This window comes from Dysidea avara, chromosome 1, assembly GCF_963678975.1.
Source record: "Dysidea avara chromosome 1, odDysAvar1.4, whole genome shotgun sequence".
NCBI lineage: Eukaryota > Metazoa > Porifera > Demospongiae > Dictyoceratida > Dysideidae > Dysidea > Dysidea avara.
In genome coordinates this window covers 46,093,273-46,116,717 of record NC_089272.1, presented here as the reverse complement: position 1 = coordinate 46,116,717, position 23,445 = coordinate 46,093,273, and the positions used below count along the sequence as shown (strand labels likewise).

The following is a 23,445-nucleotide window of genomic DNA, read 5'->3' as shown; positions in this document are numbered from 1 at the left end:
AATCGACCCTCCTTCAGATAAGACGATCATCTCATTCACACATGCCACCTAATTAAGCGCTTCTGAGGGGACGGTTGCAAGTGCCTGAAATAAGTTCGTTCGAATTATCGATGCGTTATGGTATTCGGTCTGAGGCTGAAGAAACGTTTTTACTATGGCACATGGAGGGATTAGCAAGGACGCCCGCCTTCATAACTGGTGTAAAAATGGAAAGTATAAGAAAATTGAAGAGTTTATTTCCACTTGCAATGACCTCCCGTCACGACTCGAATGCCGTCGTGGAAAGTTTGGGTATACACCTCTGCACGAAGCAGTCAGCAATGGTCACGTTAAAGTGTTACAGTTACTACTTCATCATGGCGGCGATGTAAACAGCCGTGCCAACAGTGGATGGTCTTTACTACACATAGCAGCATCTACTGGTCGTGTGGATTGTGTACGAGTGCTTTTAGCCAACAACGCAGATATTTCTGTGACGGATGAATATGGCAAAACACCGAAACAGATGGCAGAATCATGTCGTAAACCTGCTGTAATGAAAGTGATAAGAAGTGCTGGTTAGTGTTTGAATAGCTATAGATATGAATGAAAGTGAAGGAAGTTGAAATGGTCACAATGGGCTGTTTTTGTGCATGGGAACTTAGTTGTTTTAGTACAAATATAAATAAACATTAATTGCTGTGCCTAGAGCCACGGCACCGTGGCTGGAAATTTTGCTGCTAAAGCCACGGCGCAGTCACCCAGTAATTCACACACCAGTTCTGTGAAGGTAAGGCTTTGTTGAGTTTGAGGCAAGCTAGTGTTGGCATGCGTCTGGTATTCCCCGAGCATTTGACTTTAGGGCATGCGCCTAGTAATATTCCCTATGTATTTGACTTTAGGATACACATCTAGTAATATTCCCTGAGCATTCGACTTTAGGGCACACATCCTGTACTAGGGTAAGGTTTGGTTTCCTCTTTACTGGTATTAGGATTAGGCTTCTCCATGAATGACTTATATAAGTACAAACTAAGGGTGTAGGGTAGCTGGCAGAGCAGTGATACAGAGGTTAGAGCAATTGAGCTACAGTATGGAGATCCCAGACTTGAACCTTATAGCCAAACTTTTTCTTTTCTTAGGTTTTTGTCCAAGTTTTTTTTTGTTTTTTTTAATTCACATGACTAGGCACAGCCATACATAGTTAGTATCTTACCTACATTGCAAGCCATCATGCATTTAGTGTCTGCTTCACAGCAGTTGAGCCTCATAACCTAATCATTACATTCTCATCCACCAATACTCTAAATGGCAGTGCAGATGTGTGACCTTTTATTGATTTCATTTTTATCAACCAGAAAGCTGAATTATATTGCTCACATGACTCATGATCATTATGCAACTTTCTTAGCCTCAGTAGCTAGTGGCTAACTTAAACAGTTGTTTATTGGCTGCATTTAACAGCCAATGGAATGTAAATTGATGATATAGTAGTGCTATGGGTGAGGATAGGAAGTAATAAATTGGTTTATTTGGCCTTATATACTCAAGGAAGTACATTTGCTTTTATGGCTTCAGGCACAGGTTGTTGTGGTGCTTACAGTACATAGGAAGTCCAGTTAACTAAAGCCATATGAGACGTGTTACCACAAGATCAGTAGACCTGTTACCACAAGATTGCATTCCGATGTTTTGTTCCATCATGTTTATCTGGGCAAAGATATCACCCAAAAACCAGCTTCACAGTACCGTTCCAGTGCCTTGGCAGTATTGGTTACATATAACCAAGCCCAAAAGTGCCTTCAGTATGACCCTAAATGCTTCCAATAGATTAGTATGAAATTTTTAAAAAGTGGAATTCCCTACTAACTGCCTACAAGCCAGATTCCTTCAGGCAAGTGTAACTCAATAACAGCTACAGCTACAGGCTTGATTTTTTTGACTATTCGACGTTGCTTCGTCCTGATGTTCCTCTTGGTATACCGCAGTACGTACAATGCACACATCATGGACTTACCTTTATCCTCCTTTGTGTCCCTTTTCTTTTTGCTAACAACCCCAAATTGTTGACTCACAGTAGTGCAATACATGGCTTCCCTACATTTGTACATGGAAATCATCTGTATTTTCCGTGGTGATTACAGAAGTGCTTCTAATACTGTTCTTCATTGTAACGCTGTGTAAATAGGTGAAAGCAAAGTATAATGGCCACTTCACTTTCAAGATAGTTGGGGTATGTGAATTGTCCGTATTTTTCACGGTTACTGGATTGATTGTAGAGTTGCTTCTACTGTTCTTCATTTGTAGCATTGTGTAATAGGCTGAACATAGCTGAAAGCAAAATGTAATGGACAATTCACAGTAACTGATAACTTCAGACGACGAAAACTTTAACTCTGACGCCATCCTTTCTTTTGATGTGGTAGTGTGGGCTCACCAGTCATAATAGTATTACAAAAAGTAAACAAACAAACAGGTAAAAGGAAAAACTAGGAATTTTAAGTTCGAGTAGGGATCATAGAGGGAGGTTGCCTACAGTCCTACACCTGTCGATGTACTAGTGAACATTTAATCCCTAATTCAGTCTTTACTTGTACGATTACATTTGCATAATAAACATGTTTGCATTGTGTGTTACAGCATGTAGCTTTGTATATATATATATATGTAATAGTTAAACCACAGGCACGAGTGCTTTGCCTGATATATACACACAAACCCAAGGGTCGCAGGCCTGAGGGCAAGTGCATATGTAATAGTTGTATCAGAGGGCACGTGATACAACTGATATGTACCATGCCAATGCAGGCTAAGAGCCTGTGGGCGACTAATCACCCAAACCAATATGAGACCAACCACCGAATTCATTATATAGACCAACTTGTGAAATTCGATTATGGGACAGCAACAACTAATGTTGTGACTACGTTTGTTAACATAAACGGGAAGATCCTACGGATATCACGGAAACACTAAATTTAGCGATTTTACAAGTGTTTCAAAGTTGCTACATCGCTTAAACACTGTTTACACAGTTTTCTAAACATCTAGAGAGGTAAGCTTCGCTGTAGAGTGGTTACCTCGTGATATACGAAAAGTGGGCGTGGTACATAATCAAACACGCAGACAAGCACTTGTAAATACCCATGACACTAGTTCTCACCTTGAACTTTCGTTTGTCAACTCACAGGGTGGTGAGGGAGTCAAATCACCTCCGTCTGAGCGCTGTAGGATGGAAAATCGGCTTCGTGGTTTTCATCACATGAGCAATAATAAACTCCCACAATCGAATGCTGCCAGGATTCTTATAAAAACAAACTAACGTTACCTCACCAGATATCAAGGCCATGGTTTAGCTAAAATAAACCATGGCCAGCCATGGTTTAACTTAAATGTACCATGGCAAGCCAGGGTTTATAAGATATGTATCCTGAAATTTTCCTTTGAAGTTAGGTGGTTTCATGGTACATATACAGGCAAAGTACAAGTGCCCATGGTATAACTAATATGTTCTACTTAGCATGCAGACTTGCCTAATTAGCAAAACCTTTAGTTGCTATATCTTCTCTTATATAGGGAACCAAGTAAGCTGTGATTGTGGGATTGAATTTTGCTAAACAAACTGTGATTATGGGATTCAATTTTAATACACCAAACAGTAGTTTGATTTTACCTTTGCTAATATAGCAATTTTAGGAGACTCAATTACTATATTTACAAAAGTAAAAACAAACTACTGTTGATGTATTAAAATTGAATCCCACAATCACAGCTTGCTTGCTTCCCTATATATGAGAAGAGAGATAAAGTATAACATCAAAGTAATCTAATGACTTCTGGATATAGTGTACACTCCTATTAGGTGTGCAATGTCTCAAGTTAACAAGATATATGCACTGTAGCTGTAGCAGTGCATATATCTCATTAAGGCAGTGTTTAACGAAATATATGCACTGGTAGCAGTGCGTATATCTCGTTAACATTTTGAGTCAGTGCAATATGTGATATATATATATATATATATACCTATATATATATACCACTTTAGCATGGGCGTTCAAAGATGCCGCTCGGTGATTAACTCGCATATTGCCTGGACAATATCATGGGAAAGCGGTTTGCCAATGACTTTGATACCCAGCCAGTTCAAAGAGTTGATGCACTTTGACTCATTATATTGAGTGACATAGAGCTTTGTATTGTGGGACTCATTTTTTTAGTGGTTGCTAAGCTTAGTACATTTTGCTAAGATAGACTAGTTGGTTGTTACTAAAGGATAATGAAGGCACAAAATAATTGTTTGAGCGATCGTGGATGCGTATTACTACCCATCATGTATCAGCCTTTGAACAGACCACAGAACAGCAAAGCTACTACTGCTACGTTGAAATAGGTTAGTAACTTACAGTCCTAAGTACTTGACTTAATATAATAACTTACTGTCCCAATAGTGAAGTTAGTTAGCTTAACTTAGTACAAAAATGATAACAATATAAACTCCATCCCACAATCGCAAATTTTCTAACATTGTGTGCTGAAGTATAGTAGTGTATTAATGACATTTTAACGTATGGACAACGTTTTGATGGCTATTAGCCCACGCTATTAAAACCACAATCGATCTTCAGATGCTACTGTATAAAACAAATGGGATGAGTTCTCAGTAGTTCTTTCACCTATTAGGTGAGTGTGCCCCAAGTGATATATATCACTTATACCACGGCTGCTTGGGATTTTGCTGACATATACACCCACAGCCCTTGGGCCTGCGGCCCTCAGGCTTTGGGTGTATATCAGTGAAATCCCTCGCAGCCATGATATAACTATTATAATATATGCACTGGCTTTCCTTTGTTGTGAGGTGTGAAAGTGGTACATATATACTGTCTACAGTAAGAAGAAATTCATTATTATTATTACTATTCTAGGCCCGGGGCACATATAACCAAGTACAATCACCAACGGGACAACCTACTAATAAGGCAGTACATGACCAGTACAGTGTGTGTGTGTGTGTGTGTGTTGGCACATAAATGCAATTATAATCAAATGCCGGCTTACGCTTTGGGTATAATCAAGACAACAGCCACGTCCACTCTAATATAATTATATACATACATAGCAGCCCTCAGAATTCATACTTAATTAAGTCTAGGATGTTAATTTATGTATCTGTACACAATTTGTGTCCTCCTCATGTGATACCAGTTGTTTAAATGAGGATGGATCAGGGTGACGGATTAAGACATGGCTGGAGTTGCCAAGGGCAGACCACAGTGATATCTGGGACAAAAGAAGCCGAGTATTTCCACTATGTGTCACACACAACCATTATCTGACTCATCCACTCATTTACATTTTTAAGTATGAGTTGGGCCAATATGTTAAAAAAAATGGTCGGATGGTGCCTTGGATACACTGCAAGATGAAATAAAATGTGTAGCAGATCGCTGTGAAAGGTGGCAGCGCCTTCAAAGGAATACTCATGGATATGGCACATCAGTGGTGTGCAGACACTGAATGGCAGCTACAGTAGTGCCGGATTGGCATTTCACAGCAACAGGAGATAATATTTTATTTATTGTTACTTGGTAGTTGAATACAAACACAGTACAAACAAACAATGCAAACAGTATTACTACATGAAAACATAGTCTCTGTTAATAATTTACCTGAACACATGTACTGGCAGCTGCCATGGCGACTTGGGCGCAGCAGCACCTGGCACTTCTCTGAACATAGATCTGGACACAAACGATTAGTAGACAAGTTAGTAGTAGACCTGCAGATGGTTGCTCGTGGTTGCTAATCTTCTCCCGGCCTTTGGAATTATGGGTGTGGTGCTGTGCATTATATAGAATTACACGTTCGTTCAAGTCATCAGCACGAACTGGCATAATTATTATGGGTTTGTGCCTTTGTTAGTTTTCCCAAACATTACTTATTTTATTATTTATTTCATTATTATTAATGACGTAATTTTAACCGCATTTCTTAGTATTCTTAGTACTTGGTTGTATAATAACAGGAAGTATTAAGGAAGGAATAAGCCTGTAAGGTTCCTGATTTATATACAAGTAAATATCTGATAGCTAGAAAATTATCCTACGGGCTATAGAAACATACTTCTTTAGGCGACTCTTGAACTGGCTTAGTATGGGTGCTGTGACCACTTTATATGGAGGCTTGTTCCAGTTATCAACAATCATCTGAATAAAAGCGTGAGATTTACATTTCATGATATCTGTTATTTAAATGGGTGACCTCTAGTATTGCTGTAAGTTGGAAAATGACTATAGTGTGCATATTATGATTATTATGGAAAATGCTGTGAACTGTAATCATATCACCACATAGCCATCTATATTTCAATGATGGCAAGTGAAGCACTTCAAATCTTTCTTGGTATGTTAGATGTTTCAAAGATGGAAATAATTTTTGTAGCCATTTGTTGGACATGTTCTACTTTTTCTTGGTCTAAAGCATTAATGGTCCCCAAATATATTGCATATTCGAGTTGAGGGCAAACAAATTGCTGTGAATAAGCATGTAAGTGTTTCCTTGGAAAGATTTACAAATGACTTGTTGATAAGACCAACAGTACTAATAGCTTTGCTGGTAGCGAATGATGTACAGCATGTAGATCAAATTTCATTATGTCATCTTTGATGTAACTATAGACAACCTAATGAAATTTCATCTACATACATCATTGTTGTTTAGTGAATATAGTAGTAGTAGTAGTAGTAGTTACATAATGCATATACAATTCACGAGTCTGAGTAATATAACATGTTACTTTTGGAAATGCAGTTATTTTAAGTTACTTTAAAAACAATTAACTTATTACTAGTAACGAAAAAACAATATTGTTATGTAATGAGTAGCTAGAAGCAAAAAGTAACAAGTAACTTTACCATGATGTATAGTACATACGTAACGGGTAATATTACGTGTAATATATATCTAATCAAAAACAGCCAAGCTGTAAAAAAAAAGTGCGGCCCCCATAAAGGCCATGGTGAAAAAAGATGTGAAATCCAAGGTGGCGGCCAAGAAATGGCTGTGATGGTAGGTTAATGGTTACATTTTAATAACAACAATTCAGGTGAATTTGGTGCCAAGACCAAGCGGCACAAAATTCACCTGAATTGCTGTTATTAAAATGTAACCATTAACCTACCATCACAGCCATTTCTTGGCCGCCACCTTGGATTTCACATCTTTTTTCACCATGGCCTTTATGGGGCCGCACTTTTTTTTTACAGCTTGGCTGTTTTTGATTAGATATCACTTCTTTTTGTATTTGTATACTGCAAAGCCGGCCTATGGCTGGCTTTGGGGCTTTTTTAACCCATGTGTTTTTTTCTTTACCACAGGAAGAAGAAAAGAACTTAAAGAAGAATTTTAGTACTTCAATTATTTTTGATTTTATTAGTAATTATACAAATTATATACATATATTTATTACATGCTCATTATTCCCCACAGGATTTTTTTTGCAGCTGATCTCTCTACTGGGTGACTTAAAATGTAGCTGAACTATATACAGGATGGTTTCTTTGTAGCTGAACTCTCTGTAACAGGTGATTTGTTTGCAGCTAAACTCTCTACATGGTGGTGTCTTTATAGCTGAACTCTCTACATGATGGTTTCTTTGTAGCTGAACTCTCTATAAGGTGACTTCATCTAGCTGAACTCTCTACAGGGTGATTTTTTTGTAGCTGAACTCTCTGCAGGGTGATTTGTTTGCAGCTGAATTCTCTACATGATGGTTTCTTTGTAGCTGAACTCTCTACAAGGTGACTTCATCCAGTTGATCTCTCTACGGGGTGATTTGTTTCTAGCTGAACTCTCTACAGGTGAATTGTTTGCAGCTAAACTCTCTACATGGTGGTTTCTTTGTAGCTGAACTCTCTACAAGGTAACTTCTTCTCTACAGGGTGATTTGTTGTAGTTGAATTCTCTACTAGGTGGTTTGTATGAGGCTGAACTCTCTACATGGCGGTTTCTTTGTAGCTGAACTCTCTACAGAGTGATTTGTTTGCAGCTGAACTCTCTACATGATGGTTTCTTTGTAACTGAACACTCTACAAGGTGACTTCTTCTAGCATGATCTTTCTACAGGGTGAATTGTTGTAGCTGAACTATCTACAAGGTAACTTCTTCTAGCTGATCTCTATACAGGGTGATTTGTTTGTAGTTGAATTCTGTACAGGTGGTTTCTTTGTAGCTGAACTCTGTACATGATGGTTTCTTTGTAGCTAAACTCTTTACAAGGTGACTTCTTCTAGCTGAACTCTCTACGGGGTAATTTCTTTGTAGCTGAACTCTCTATATGATGGTTTCTTTGTAAATGAACTCTCTACAAGGTGAATTCTTCTACCTGATCTCTCTACAGGGTGATTTGTTTGTAACTGAACTCTGTACAAGTGCGTTTTTGTGGGTGATCTCACTGCAGGTTGATTTGTTTGTAGCTGAACTCACTAAAGGGTGATTTTGCTTGTAGCTGAACTCCTTGCATTGTATCTAGTTTCTAGCTGATCTCTCTACAGGGTGATTTGTTTGTAGCTGATCTCTCTACAAGTTGATTTGTGTGTAACTGATCTCTCTGCAGGTTGATTAATTTGCAGCCGATCTCTCTACAAGGTAATTTGTTTGTAGCTGAACTGTCTATAAAGTGATTTATTTGTAGCTGATCTCTCCGCAGGTTGATTTGTTTTAGCTGAACTCTCTACAGGGTGATTTACTTGTAGCTGAACTCCTTACATTGTGACTAGTTTCTAGCTGATCTCTCTACAGGGTGATTTGTTTGTAGCTGATCTCTCTACAAGTTGATTTGTGTGTAGCTGATCTTTCTACAAGTTGATTTGTTTGTAGCCGATCTCTATACAGGATAATTTGTTTGTAGCTGAACTCTGTACAAGGTGCTTTTTTGTAGGTGATCTCACTGCAGGTTGATTTGTTTGTAGCTGAACTCACTAAAGGGTGATTTGCTTGTTACTGAACTCCTTACATTGTGTCCAGTTTCTAGCTGATCTCTCTACAGAGTGATTTGTTTGTAGCTGACCTCTCTTCAGGGTGATTTGTTTCTAGCTGATTGCTCTACAGGTTGATTTGTTTGTAGATGAACTCTCTACAGGGTAATTTGCTTGTAGCTGAACTCCTTACTTTGTGTCTAGTTTGTAGCTGATCTCTCTACAGGGTGATTTGTTTGTAGCTGAACTCCTTACATTGTGTGTAGTTTCTAGCTGATCTCTCTACAGGGTGATTTGTTTGTAGCTGATCTCTCTACAAGTTGATTTGTGTGTATATAGCTGATCTCTCTGCAGGTTGATTTGTTTGTAGCCGATCTCTCTACAGGTAATCTGTTTGTAGCTGAACTCTCTATAAGGTGATTTGTTTGTAGCTGATCTCTCTGCAGGTTGATTTGTTTTAGCTGAACTCTCTACAGGGTGATTGCTTGTAGCTGAACTCCTTACATTGTGTCTAGTTTCTAGCTGATGTCTCTACAGGGTGATTTTTTGTAGCTGAACTCTCTTCAGGGTGATTTGTTTCTAGCTGATCTCTCTACAGGTAGATTTGTGTTGATTTGTTCATTGCTGATCGCTCTAAAGGTAATTGATTTGTTGCAGTTGAACACCCTGCAAAGAGTTTTGTTTGTAGCTGATCACTCTAAAGGGTAATTTGTTTGTAGCTGAACTCTCTCCACAGTGACTTGTGTGTAGCAGAATTCTGTGTAACTGAATTCTCTAGAGAGTGACTTAATTGTAGCTGAATTCTCTACACAGTGCATGACTTGTTTATAGCTGAACTTTCTTCAGTGTGACTTGTAATGTTCTGAATCTCTATAGTGATATATTTGCTTAACTCTCCACATGGTGACTGTCTTCTTGCTGAACTGTCTATAAGATTAACTGTTTGCAGCTGAACTCCCTACAGAATAACTTGTGATGTAATAGAATTCTATAATGGAGTAAATAAATTAGCCGAATGCTCTATTAGGGTGACTGTTCTATTAGAGTATCTCGATCTCGCATTTGCTACATGGAGTTGGCTTTCGAATCATAACTCAGTGGTTTGTAATCCAATTCTTCTGTACTACTGCAAGGACTTTCTATGAAGATTATTCCAGCTATACACCGATTTTCAGCTCATTGCTGTAAGCGGTTTGCCTAGTAGGCGTGAAAACTAATACTTTTTTATTCATAAAAATCGATCGCGTAATTGTGACACAGGTTGGGTTTTGTGTCATATCTCCCTGGTCTTTATCTCGATTCCTTTCAAACCACCAAAAGGCACTCCTACGATGGTTACTCCATCTACATAGCAATTTTCAACTCATTCCACGAAGCGGTTTACCCTGTAGGCGTGACAACAAATCGATCTTGTTTTACGCGAATAATCGGTCATAACTCCTGAACCATTCATCGGATTTGTACCAAATTTGATGCTAGGATTCGCCTTTGGACTCCCTTTCTGTGTGCCAAATTTCAAGGCGATCGGTGTACGCGTTTGCTTGTTATAGCAATTTTTGCAAGTGTGCGAAAAGACGAAGAAGAAGAAAAAAAACGAAGAAAAAAACGAAACTTTGGCAGCTCGTATCTCGGAAATGGCTGGAGCGATTTCCTTCAAATTTGGAATGTAGACTCCCTTGGCTGGCGGGCAACTGTGTAGCAAATTTGGTTCCAATCAGATAAGTGATCACCAAGATACAAAGGTGTGAAAATGACGTTTTCGTTCTTCCTGTCAATATACTCACGGTGTGGCGCGCCGGCTTCTTGGGCCGCACGACACACTACCGTGTGTCTTGATATGTAACAAGTAATACTACGAGTAATGATGAACACATGTAAATGTACTGGTCCCAAGCCCTACTATTTAGTACTGCATAGATAATATAGATTATTACTCTATAGGAAGGATCGTCTGCGATACACAAGTAGATACCAAAACATACATTATCAACGATCGATAAGTGGGTATGGCACCATGTAATTCTATGTGCGGATACAACAACCCACAATTCCCATAAGCAGGCTTTGACACCACTTACTATAAACAGCAGACTCAATCCTGATAAGTGGGAGTAGTGCCATGCATGTCCACAGAGAGTAGCATACATTCCTGATTAGTGGGTATGGCTTTATGTCACACTATCCCTACAGAAAGGTCCAGAATGGTGGCATGGCTCCACATAGGTAACTTTTTGTGTAGATGCATGAGACCTACTTAATCTGGATAAGATTCAATTGACTTGGATAATCTGGATTATCTGATCCACTAACAATGCTGCTCTGTAATTGTGCTGACTTGTACAATAAACATAAGCATACTGTAGAAAGGAATGACACCTGTTGTAGAAAATAGTACTCACTATATTTCACAACTTTGTGGATGTCTTGAAAATTGTAAAAATAGTTAACCCTTAAAGCTGCATATTCCAGACAACTGGGTCTAATACGCATGTCTCAGACAAAGCATTGTAACTTTCAAAGCATACAGTAGTTCCTATTGCTACACAATTTACACTATTCCAATCATGGTGTAATGAGGATTATATGGTACCAAGCGTTTTACCCTAATGCTAACTCTCAGCCCAAAACTTGCCGTGTAAGCAGCCTTCCTGCAAAGAAACACGCAAAACCTTTACATACCTTTATAAATGATTCACAACTTGATGGTGGTTGTTGAAACAAACGTTGCTCACTTCTCCATTTCATTCTCTGTCAGGCCATATATGACTCACATGATTAAATGCACAATCGAAACTAAACATGTGGCAAGAAGATTAATTTGCAGAATTGTGCATCGCCATCCTTCAATGCTTCATAACAAGTAAGTCTTTGTAGTTGCAGTGTTCATTTAAACTTCTCCAAGTAGCCCAGTGAACAGACTTTCACAAATGTTTAGTTTTAGGCTGTAGAAGTCAAGTTACCTTGCCATGTATGCTTGTAATGTGTAAATATGCATTTCTCTAAAGTTCTATGCAAGTTTAAATGTACATGCTCCATTTATTGCTAAGTTGATTCCAAATGGATAGTTTAGACGTGCAAGCAATTCACAATATAGTATATACACCTGTAACTCAACAAATAAAGAATTCACTTATGTGAATTTATCACCTTGCTCTTTCAATAGGGATTTTAAAAACTTGATTTTTACTTACAGGGTGTATTTGTAACTCGGTCACGTGTAGACAATTTTGCTGTGTAAATTCCCTTTGGGGTGGATACCTTACAGTTTAAATGTGAGCTACATTGGTCCAGTCATCTCCAAGCTACATGCCTTCGAAAAGTTTGCCTTCATTTTTCTTCATAATCTTCTTATTCTTAGTTTTCTTTTTAGAAACACCACCATAAGTTTAATGTGCTTTTTGTTCTATAATCACAAGTAAAATCTGTTAGCAGGCCTACAGCCCAAAGTCACACACTGTTTGAAAAAAATATATGCAGACACAGTGAGCTATCATACTGCTAACTGCAGTGGAAATTTAATTGAAAGTTGGAGATAATTATAGCACCATTACCAACAAGATACTCTAACAGCACAGTCACTCAAAGGTGAACAATAAAAAGTTGAAAAATACATATAAAACCAATGCGGATTGAAGGTAGGGCCATCACCAAAATGAAGTTATAGCCTAAAAGTTAAAGATATGAATTAATAGTTCTAGACAGGTTTATCTTTAATAAACTTTTTTTTTTTAAATGAACACCTACCCATATGGTATTTAGAAAAATAACAATATATGAACACCCCATTCCTCCAATATTATTTCAGATAATCAACTCTCGTTTAGTAAAAGGTAACTTTTTAAATCAGGTGTGTACCTGGTTTACTGAAATCATTTTCGTAAAAGTGTGTACATATCTCTACCTACCGATCTATGTTTGGCTGTATACACCCATGTAAGCAAAATTGTTATATGGTAAAATAATAACGTAGTACATAAACCAGATTAGTTAGCTAGCTGCATGGCACCTGCTTTTTAAAACTTTTTCTTGTAGCAGTATGTATTCATTCAAGCTGTGATAGGGGTACAGCCTTCACAAGCCTGGGTTGAAAAAACAAACCTATATCAAAGATAGTGGCTGCTATGATGTTAATGCTAATGACTTTCAACAATGACATCACTACCATTATTAAATCAGCTTACATTAATATTATTGCAAGAATGCATTTTTTGGTTGCCACGTTTAATACTGTATCACAAGGAGTTTACAACTCGATTGACCCACTGTATGTTATGACTATTGGACTGAATCCACCATAGCATTATATTGGATCAGAAACTATAAGCCATAGAGACAGTATTTTAGTCATAGGGTAAATGATATTAGATGTTACTTGCTATCAGAAGAATGGAATCATTGTCCAGGGTCAGTCAATCCAGTAGATATGCTGTCGAGAGGACTGACAAGTTCTGAGTTTACAGTAGCAATAACTAGTGTTGGTGGCTTGGGCCTGTATTTTTGTATAAGCCCAAGGCCGAATAGCCAACTACAGCAAACCTTGACAATGACAAAGAGGCTAACGTAGAATTGATCAAGTATGTGCCTATTGTTTAGGTTCCACTGTAGTTCTTATTCTTTGACTAATGGTGAGCAGATAAGGGAGTCAGAATTGTATTGGATTAAGTCTGTTCAAGGAGACTCATTTTCAACAGAAATCAAACATCTCGCTACTGAATATCCCAGTGAAGGTTCTACTCATGTTAAACAATTTGGACAAAGAAGAATTGTGAAGTGTAGAAGAAAACTAAATAAGTCAACATTACCCTCAATGCCAAGAACCTGATTCTCCTACCCCACAATCATCTATTTGTAAACTTCTTGGTTCAACAGATGAAAGCATAGTGGGATAAACGATACTTAGATGCTGCTGAAAGAGAAAGCAAGCTACAAAACAAGTGATAAATGTGTGACATGCTTAAAATATAAAGGGCTGCCTTATGATGTTACCTTTACCCATAATTTAGCTGCAGAGAGGGTGTCGGACTACCCACCTTTTCTCACATCAGTATCGATTTTGCTGCTCCTCTTAATATCAAAGATAAGTCATCAAACCTATCCCAAGTGTATCTATCTACTTGTTGTTCAAGTACTTTGCAACTAACTGTATGACATGGAAGTTTATTGTTGAAAGAGTACAAGGCTTTTGGTAACATATGAAATATCGTAAGCTATTGATATGTACTGTACGTCTGCATGGAGCAGCTCAGGCAGACATGGTGCCAAGTACATTTAAAAGTACTTAAGTAAAGTACAAGTACTTTTGAATTTTCCAAGTACAAGTACTCCAGCAGCAATCAAGAGAGTACTTAAGTAAAGTACAAGTACATTTTGCTCAGGGGCGTAGGAACAGGGGGGGCCACAGGGGCCAGGGCCCCCCTAGTTTGTGGCCATGCATATAGAGAACAGGCCAGGTCTTATTCAATTGCCAGCAGGAGCCATTTTACAGTAATACATCACGTAATATAACCATACCTACTTGCGCTGATGTATTGTCTTCCCTGACTGACAACATTGATTGGAGACACCGAGGGAGACACTGGGTGAAAGCATGCCCAGTTTATTTGAAATAATTGTAGAGGCGCTAAAATGCTGTGAAATATGTTAAAACTCACGTGGTGCTAGCACATGGTGACACGTGTTAGATAATTATCGAAGAGCTGTTTTATGTCTCGGCAGAAAACTTTAGACGAATTGTTTTGTACCACTAACAGAGGCTCACAGAATTCGGTTGTTAGTGAAGGAGCTTCTAAAGGAGGCTCCTCAAGCGGTACTAGCGGAGGTGGATCTGAAAATCCGCCTTGTTTTAGCCATAACAGTGTGTGTAATGATGGATCTGTGAGCGTGAATCTGATGGAGGTAGCCGAATCAGAGCAACCTCACTCGTTTGAACCAGAGAGCTCAAGTCAAAGTTTGAGTGAAGCTGTATTGTTGAATTACCATCAACTTGATCAAGTTAGGGATATGCCATCACTTACTGCTACCACTAGTAGTCCATCATCGTCATCCATTGCTAGTCCATGCGAGTGTCAGTGCTGTACTAACTTTAACATTCCTTACCATCCTTCAGCAGTTGATAGCTCTAAAAGACAACAGTTATACTCTAGCAAAGAACATGGCAAGCAGAAATCTCATTCAAGAACGATTCAAAATAGTTGGTATGAAGCACATCCTTGGATCACTGTGTGTACATCTGAATATAAGGTATATTGTGCAACTTGTAGAGCAGCTAATGAGCAGTGCTTGCTGAACTCCATACATGCAAAGTCAACTTTTATTCGTCAAGGTTTTAACAATTGGAAGAAAGCTCTCGAAAAGTTTCGTGAGCATGAATGCAGTAACATGCATAGGGAGGCTGTTGAAAAGCTTACAGCCAAGGCCAAAGGAGTTAGAATTGATGCCCTATGTGATACTCAGCTAAGGAAAGATCAAGAGTACCATAGAAAAATGTTTATGAAGCTACTGCAAGCAATCCAATACCTTTCACGTCAAGGACTGCCCTTACGTGGTCACAGAGAGGATGCAGAATCATTTAGTGGTAACCTCTATCAATTACTACTACTACAGGCAAAAGATTGTCCAGAAATGATCTCTTGGCTCAATCGGAGGGAGTACATATCACCAGAAATTGTTAACGAGATTATCACATTAATGAGCAAATCTGTTCTGAGGAACATTTTAGCTGATGTTAGCAAATCATTATGGTACTCTGTAATTGTAGATGAGGCCACAGACGTTTCTCACAATGAGCAAATGTCAATGTCCCTTAGGTGGACAGATGACAATTATGAAACACATGAAAGTACTGTTGGCCTTGTTCAGTTACCTGATACTAAAGCCCAAACAATCTTTTCAGCAGTAAAAGATACTTTAATCTCTACATGTTCGCTTTCAATCAATCAATGCCGAGGTCAGGCTTATGATGGTGCATCCAATATGAGTGGCATCAATAATGGAGTGCAAGCTCTATTTAAAGCAGAAGTTGAGCAAGCGTTGTACGTTCATTGCCTTGCTCACAGTTTGAATCTTTGCTTAAAGGATGTAACAAAGACTTGTGACATGATAAGAGATGTTTTAAACTTTATTTATGAGTTAACACAACTGATCAAAATGTCCCCTAAAAGATTAACATTGTTTGAAAGTCTAAGAAAGGAAGTAACTGTTAATACTGGTGAACTGACACCACATCTTCGAATGTTGTGTCCAACTAGATGGACTGTAAGACACTCATCGATTTCCAGTATATTGAAAAATTACAGCACTATCCAGAGTGCTTTAGATGAGATTAGTAAAGGTCATGATGAGTATGCTGCAAAAGCTAATGGAATGGCATCAAAGATGGACAATTTTGATACTTTTTTTGGTCTAAAACTTGCATATCTCATATTTTCTGCTGCAGAACAGGTATCAATAAATATTCAAGCAAAGGATGTCACTGTACAAGAGGCAGTTCGTGGTGCTCAACTTCTCATAACGCATTTAAATTCCATGAGAAATGAAGCAAGGTTTAATAGTTTTTACAGTGAAGTGATGCGTGAGAGTGTCAATTTAACAGCAGAACCGACCCTTTCACGTCAAAGAAAAAGGCCTAGAAGAATTGATGATGGTGCGAGTTTCCACATTTATGAAACTCCAAAAGACAGACACCGTCGCATGTATTTTGATGTAGCTGAAGCAACTGCTGGTGAAGTTGAAAGAAGGTTTATTCAAAAGGATCTAGGAATTGTAAATGAAATTGAATCGATTCTTATTGAATTTTCTAATGGTAATACAGAAAAGAGTATCTCTCCAGATTTAGAGATGTATTTGAAGAATGATTTTGCATTTGAAAACTTGAAGACCCAACTGTCAATGCTACCAGATGCAATTAAAACAAGTTGTTTAGGCATAAAAAAGGTAACCAATGTGAGAACAATAGCAAGTGTAATGAATGAGAGTTCAATATACAAGGGCATGCTACGAGAGGTTGATAAACTTTTAAAATTGTATCTAACATTTCCAGTGACAACTTCTACTGCTGAACGCTCCTTTTCTTCCCTCAGACATGTGAAAACTTATCTCAGAAGTACTATGAAAAGTTCCAGATTAAATAATTTGTTCCTATTATATATCCACAGAGACATTACAGATTCACTTGACTTGTGTAACTTAGCTAAGGACTTTGCATCTGCAAACAAACGTAGAATGTATTATTTTGGAAGGTTTTAATAATATTGTGTTGTGATTATATAGCTAAGTATTTTTATAGCTATAGCTATATATGTACATCTTATTTATGTACTTTTCTAATATAGGAAGTTAATTCCAAAACATGCATGTTCACATCATTAACATGGTATACATCATTGCTATCAGACTCTTTATTTAACCATGCCTGTAATCCGAAATAATGGTTAAATTTGCTTCCAGATTCAGTCTTATAACACTTGTTTTTCAAAAATTTCCTGGGGGGGGGGGGGGCATGCCCCCAGACCTCCCTAGAAGGAGAGCATGCTTTGCATGCTCTGAGTGCGCTTTGCGCACTATGCATGTTCCCACAAGTACGTAACTTCACCCTCCCCTCTTATACCAGTACATGCATGGGCCCCCCTAATATTTTTTGCCTTGCTACGCCCCTGTTGCTGTAGTAAAATATATGCTGTATTCAGTGTATTGTAGTATGTAAGTGTGCCTAGGGGGGTTGGTTTTTGTCAACTATTCTCTCTCTTAAACTCTTAAAACGCACTGACTTGAACAACAGCATTGGCGACATCGTTAATCGTGGCAACATGATACACAGTAAGGTTGGGGAAGGCAGTAGAAGAATCGCAAGAAGTTGTATAAACTGCACCTTCATACAATTTTGATATTCTCATTGTACACCCACTGTGTACAAACTATGTACAATGTTTGCAGTACTTACAAGTACTTTAAGTACTCAAATACATACAAGTACTTAGCAAAGTACTTGAGTATAAGTACAAGTACATTGGGGAATTTAAGAAAGTAATTAAGTAAAGTACAAGTACTTTCAAATCTGTACTTAAGTGTACTTAAGTATAAGTACTCATGTACTTGGCCCCATGTCTGAGCAGCTGCAGCAAGAATTTTTCTTAAATAGCAAATTATCATATATAAAAATCTAGTAATCATGCCAGCTAAGCTAGCTATAAGACCATCATTTTTATTCCTTGTTTCCCCGTCACTGCCGCATCAATTTTTAGGTAGCCACACCAAGTTTTAATTATTTGATTATTAATCACATTAATGCACTATTTAGTATGGAGGGAGGCACAAAGTGACTACTCAGCTGTTAAGATAAATGCATATAAACATAGCAGTATGGTAACTATAAGGGGTGGAGTCCCTCCACTATTTTTAAACAGGCTGCACAATCTTGCACCTTTCAAGATCGAGATACTCTAACAGAGCAGTCATGTAGCAGTTAACTGTATAACTAATAATCAATAATCACCTCCCGTCCACATCAGTTTTTGCTGCACTAGGTGACGGGGAAACAAGTAATATAATAATGATGGCCTAATAGCTTACAGCACGTCATCCAAGCATGTTTATTTGTGTATATAATCCTAAATTTGCCTCTTTATTATTTATGATACTATCGCACTTTTCTAATTTATACCACCTGCATGTAAAATCTGATTGGTGTGTTCTGATTTTATGATGTGATTATTTATATAGAAATCATCAAAGAGGTGGCGACTGATGGTCCTAATCTCAATGAGCTACTGAAGGTACCTATTGAGCAGTTGGAAGTAGATTGTATAGATCGTGCTCTGGTGAGAGCCGTAGAGAATGGTAGCCTCAGCAATGTTGGAAAACTGATCCTTCGTGGAGCATCAAATATTGACGAAGCTCTGAGAGAGAGTCGCAGATTACAGAAACATACGGTAACAGCAATGCTGCTACTGATAAAGGCAGCCATAGAAAATGACCAGAACCTTGTTCTGAAGCTTTATGGTGAAGATTTACTAGGACTAGACACTAAGACACAACTAACAGAAGATGATGACTTAGCCGAGCTTCAACATATTGTCTGCAGTCAAACCATTAAGACAGTGATTCCTATCGAGATATCACGAAGGTCCAGTGCATATGCAGTGAGAGAGGAGCTTTTACTTAGGACTGATGTTGACAAAGAAAATGGCACTGTAGAATGGCAAGGACTGCGTTTGATACAATTAGAGACTTCATGGTTACAAAAGGTTGATTGGGTAAAAAAGTTAAACTTAGCTCATAATAACTTTGCTTCTCTTCCTCCAGAGATGGGTAGCTACTTAAAACAATGCACTAAGATTGATTTGCAGCATAACAAGTTACGTGAAATTCCTCCATGCTTGCTAGAGCTTCCTAGCATTGTTGATTTAAACGTGTCACATAATCAAATCGTGGAGATTCCAAATGTGCTAAGATGGTCTGCTTCTCTGTCTGTACTTGACTTGTCCTACAATTGTTTGAAAAGTTTACCTATCTCTGCAGTAGCTCCCAACTTGAAAAGTCTAAATATCAGTTATAATCAGTTTAACACTTTTCCTCAGTGTGTGTGCACGTTTGATGAACTTACCTCACTCAACATTGCCCACAACTTGCTGATACGTGCTTTTCCTTCTGAAATCCATCAGCTAAAGAATATTACCTCTTTTAATTTTGATGGAATTGATCATCTGATGGACCCTTTTCTCAAATGATGAGCCAAATGCATGAAGTCGTAGTTCAAGTTGAACTAAGATAACATTAACATATGCCTGAATTGTAATATATTTGCTTATTGAATATACAATATACCAATGTAGAAATTGTTTTGGTTAGCATTATTTTATTACTTATTGATTGTTAGTTATACAGTGTGTTGTGATACTCTTGTTGACCTTTAGAACTTGTACAAGACTTGATATAGTTTGATGATGGAGATCACCTACATATTGATGTAAACTGTATACTGTGCATCTTTCCACCATTTAGGGAAGATAACTATCTAATCAAGGTAGGAGAAAATTTTTTGTCCATTATCTACTCTAACTACTGGATATACTGTACCTATATAGGTGCTACTGATATACACTTTTTATTCTTACATCTCTTAATATTAGTGGTAGAATTTGTCTGTGATATTATTTTGTTTACAATAATCACATGTAGCATGTACCCCTTACAAGCAACTACTTTAATATTTACACATTACGAATGACATGTTGCATGCTATTTGTGAGTTCAGTCCAAATCTGACAAACATTAGAGATAATGTTATCCAAATGTCTGTCAGTACCACATACAAGAAAACTATGAAATGAGGTAGTTGTAATGGAACACCCCAACAAAAATGGTCATGAAATGTTCAAACATTGATATCTCCACGGCAGTGAAATAGAAGACTGAAATGATGGACAATACCTCTGCAGATGTTCATGACATATCCCATCTAATAGCTTCCATTATAAACTAATAGCTGTTGCATGGCAATACCTTTCAAGAGATGTAAACTGTGTTGGAAGACAATTGCTCAGCAAGGTTTTATTTCCCCTTACTTGTCTCATCTCAGGAAAGTATTAGGTATTTGAATAACTGAAGCCTATATATCATATGTGACTGGGCCTGCAAAAATAGGGCATGTGGGCACATAAAATTAGCATACTTTTTCAAAGTTTCACTTGGATGAGAACTATATATTATAATACTGAGCAATAATTAATCAATACCAACAGCAAAATTAAGCAGCCAGTGAACGTCTACAAAGACAGCATTGACTAAAACAAAATAGTATTGACAAAACATTATGATGCTGTACATTGATTGATAGACTCCATAATGGCTTTAATCCAACAGAACACAAAGCTATTATCAAATCATAGGATTAGGGAGATCATTTTATTGTGAATGTAACTACTGAGTAGTTGATAAGACAAATTCCGGTTAAAGGGAATTGCTGAAAAAATTTAGTGTATACAATCAGGAGAAAACTGAGCAGGAAATAATCTAGCTACGTAGTTATGTACTGTATGCACAGCATCTCTGTCTCATGTGATTATTATTAGTCACTATCCCACTAAGAATCAGGACCTGTAAGGAAGCTAAGTGTGTAATGTGAATTTAAATCAGTTAATATTGCTACAGAGTATGAATTCTCAAAGAAACTTCCAATTGTAATATTATTAATAGTGCAGTGGTCTAACATGTGGAAGTATTATAGCCCCAGCTGCTGACCGACTTTTGAAGTTCAAAGTTTAGAAAATTTACAAGATAGCTATAGTATTAAACAGTTCAATTATTATTATTAAACTTGGTTGTCACGAAGCCGAGTAGTTCTAGCTATTCGATCCGGCGCTTCAGTTCTCAATACTCAGTTTAGCACACTCAATTGCAGACTAAATTTTGCACACAGATACAGAGTATTTATACAAGCTGTAGTGCTAAGGTCAGCAAAAGGTTAACTACACAAGCTTACAAAGAAAGTTAATTACCTGTACAAAACTGGAACAATAAAGAGACAGAGATATGTCAAAACAACCTACTGATAACTTACAAAAATAACAACGAAGACAGGATTAGGTAAAAACACCTGGCTAATTACACTAATAAGCTACAAAAAGTAATTATGTATGCATACAAAGAGATAATTAATGTTAATTAAGTATGAAGTCATAGCTGTTTACAGCCTGCTTCTTCACATTGGTACTGTATACAATTCATCTTTGGGCTCTTTTTAGGTCGAATAATGCCACATTAAGATGTTTGTGCTTTTAAGTTATTGCAAATGTGCAAAAGGACAAAGACGAAAAGAAGAGAAAAACCCCAAAACTATGTGCTTCAACATTTTCAAAAATATTACAATAGCTATTAATTTCAGCTAATAATTCCAATTGCCATATGGTTTCTCATCTACTTGTGCATGAAACGGGAAAGTAGGTGACGAGCTCGAGGGATCACAGGAAAGTACAAGTATCAGAAAAATCTGGCAGTTTACTCTAAATAGTCATCGTAGCTACTCAGTCATGTCAAAGTCATCTTTGTGTTGTGATTTTGGTCACTGTGACAAGCTTAAGTCATCAGAAAAATGAAAGTATCCATTTTGTAGATGATTCCAGATTCCAGGATTTCTAAATATTTAATGGATTTCTAATTGGATTTCTCAGATAGTATACAAGAAATTCAAGCTATTGGAGACCCCGTAGAAAAAACTTTGGTTGTTCATATCTCAGGATTGGCTGGGATGATTTCTTTCAAGTATGGTATGTGAACTCCCCTGCATGCATGCAGGCATGCAACTCTGCTATAAAATTTGCTCTGTTCGGTTAAGAGATCATGGAGCTACATTATGCATGAAAATAGCATTTTCTTCTTCCTATCAATACATACTACTTATGTAGTGGCACACTGGCTTCCTGGGCTACACAACACACTATCATGTGTCTTGATGTTGTCTTAAGAGGAGCAAAATTGCTTATATAGTTTTAGTAGTGATATCTTCAGGAAGCCACCATTGAAAACACTATTGTAATTAGCTAGCTATCATGATCCACATACATAATGTTATGTTCTTGTTAATTTTACAGAACAATCTTTTTTCACCAGAAAACCTTGATGGTCCATGAAATTTCATATAACTATTTGACATAGTTTATGATACATGTCAACTTTTCCTACTTTTAATCTTTTCTTTTTCTTGTATGCCAAGAACGTCATTGGCTAATAAATTAAGAGAGTCATAAATGGTGCATTCATCTGATGAATAAGCAATAAATATCAGTTGTCAGTGCAAACTTCAAAAATGCATATTAGTATAATGTTATAGTTTGATCTTTAAAAAATGCAATGAACGAGTTAAAACAAACATGCATACATTCTTAATTCTTCTGCTTGTCTGGAGATCATCATCTCAGCCCCAACGCATCATGGATGGTATATACACTCTCACACAACCAGCTGATGTTGAATAACCCATTTACAAGCTATCGAATGTATGGCAAGAAGACTCACCTACATGTACAGTACTGTCACTGTCAGGGAGACACTGAGTAGCCTGATTTTATTATTACCGCTTTACAGTGATCAGCACTGAAGGTCAACGTCTGACAGCAAATTGTGCTGCAGTTTTGGATTACCTATCTACCTAACCTAATACAAGTGGAGACTTTAAGACAACTACAATTAGCTAATAATGAGGTGAAACAGAAAATGGGCTTAAGAAAGGATATGTTTGGTCAGGTGAGAGGACCCCTAGGAGAGTAGATATATAGTTGCCATATACTGTACAGTGATCTCAGCCTCCCATCATGGACCACTTGGAGTTTATTTCTGCAAATAAATACATGTAGGTTATAAAATTAAAAACAACATAAATATTCATGTAGCTACATGTATCAGATATCAGAATAATTATATTGTAGCATTATAAGTTGAACATTTGATGTCATGATGAAATTCACTTGAAGTTCTAGGTCTACAGTACAGCAAA

The 23,445-nt window shown here is 37.5% G+C and overlaps 2 protein-coding genes across 2 annotated transcripts; both read left to right on the top strand.

The window, feature by feature from the left end:
- The first annotated feature begins 66 nt into the window (after window positions 1–66).
- LOC136265783 (leucine-rich repeat serine/threonine-protein kinase 1-like) lies at window positions 67–19,915 on the top strand. Its single transcript, XM_066060702.1, has 2 exons — window positions 67–557; window positions 18,675–19,915. Exons 1-2 carry the CDS (start codon window positions 155–157, stop codon window positions 19,679–19,681), a joined length of 1,410 nt encoding a protein of 469 aa, XP_065916774.1. The 5' UTR covers window positions 67–154; the 3' UTR covers window positions 19,682–19,915.
- Window positions 14,907–17,208, top strand: LOC136265773 (zinc finger MYM-type protein 1-like). Its single transcript, XM_066060695.1, has one exon. The coding sequence runs from the start codon at window positions 14,958–14,960 to the stop codon at window positions 17,199–17,201; it is 2,244 nt and encodes a 747-aa protein (XP_065916767.1). The 5' UTR covers window positions 14,907–14,957; the 3' UTR covers window positions 17,202–17,208.
- Window positions 19,916–23,445: the final 3,530 nt, after the last annotated feature.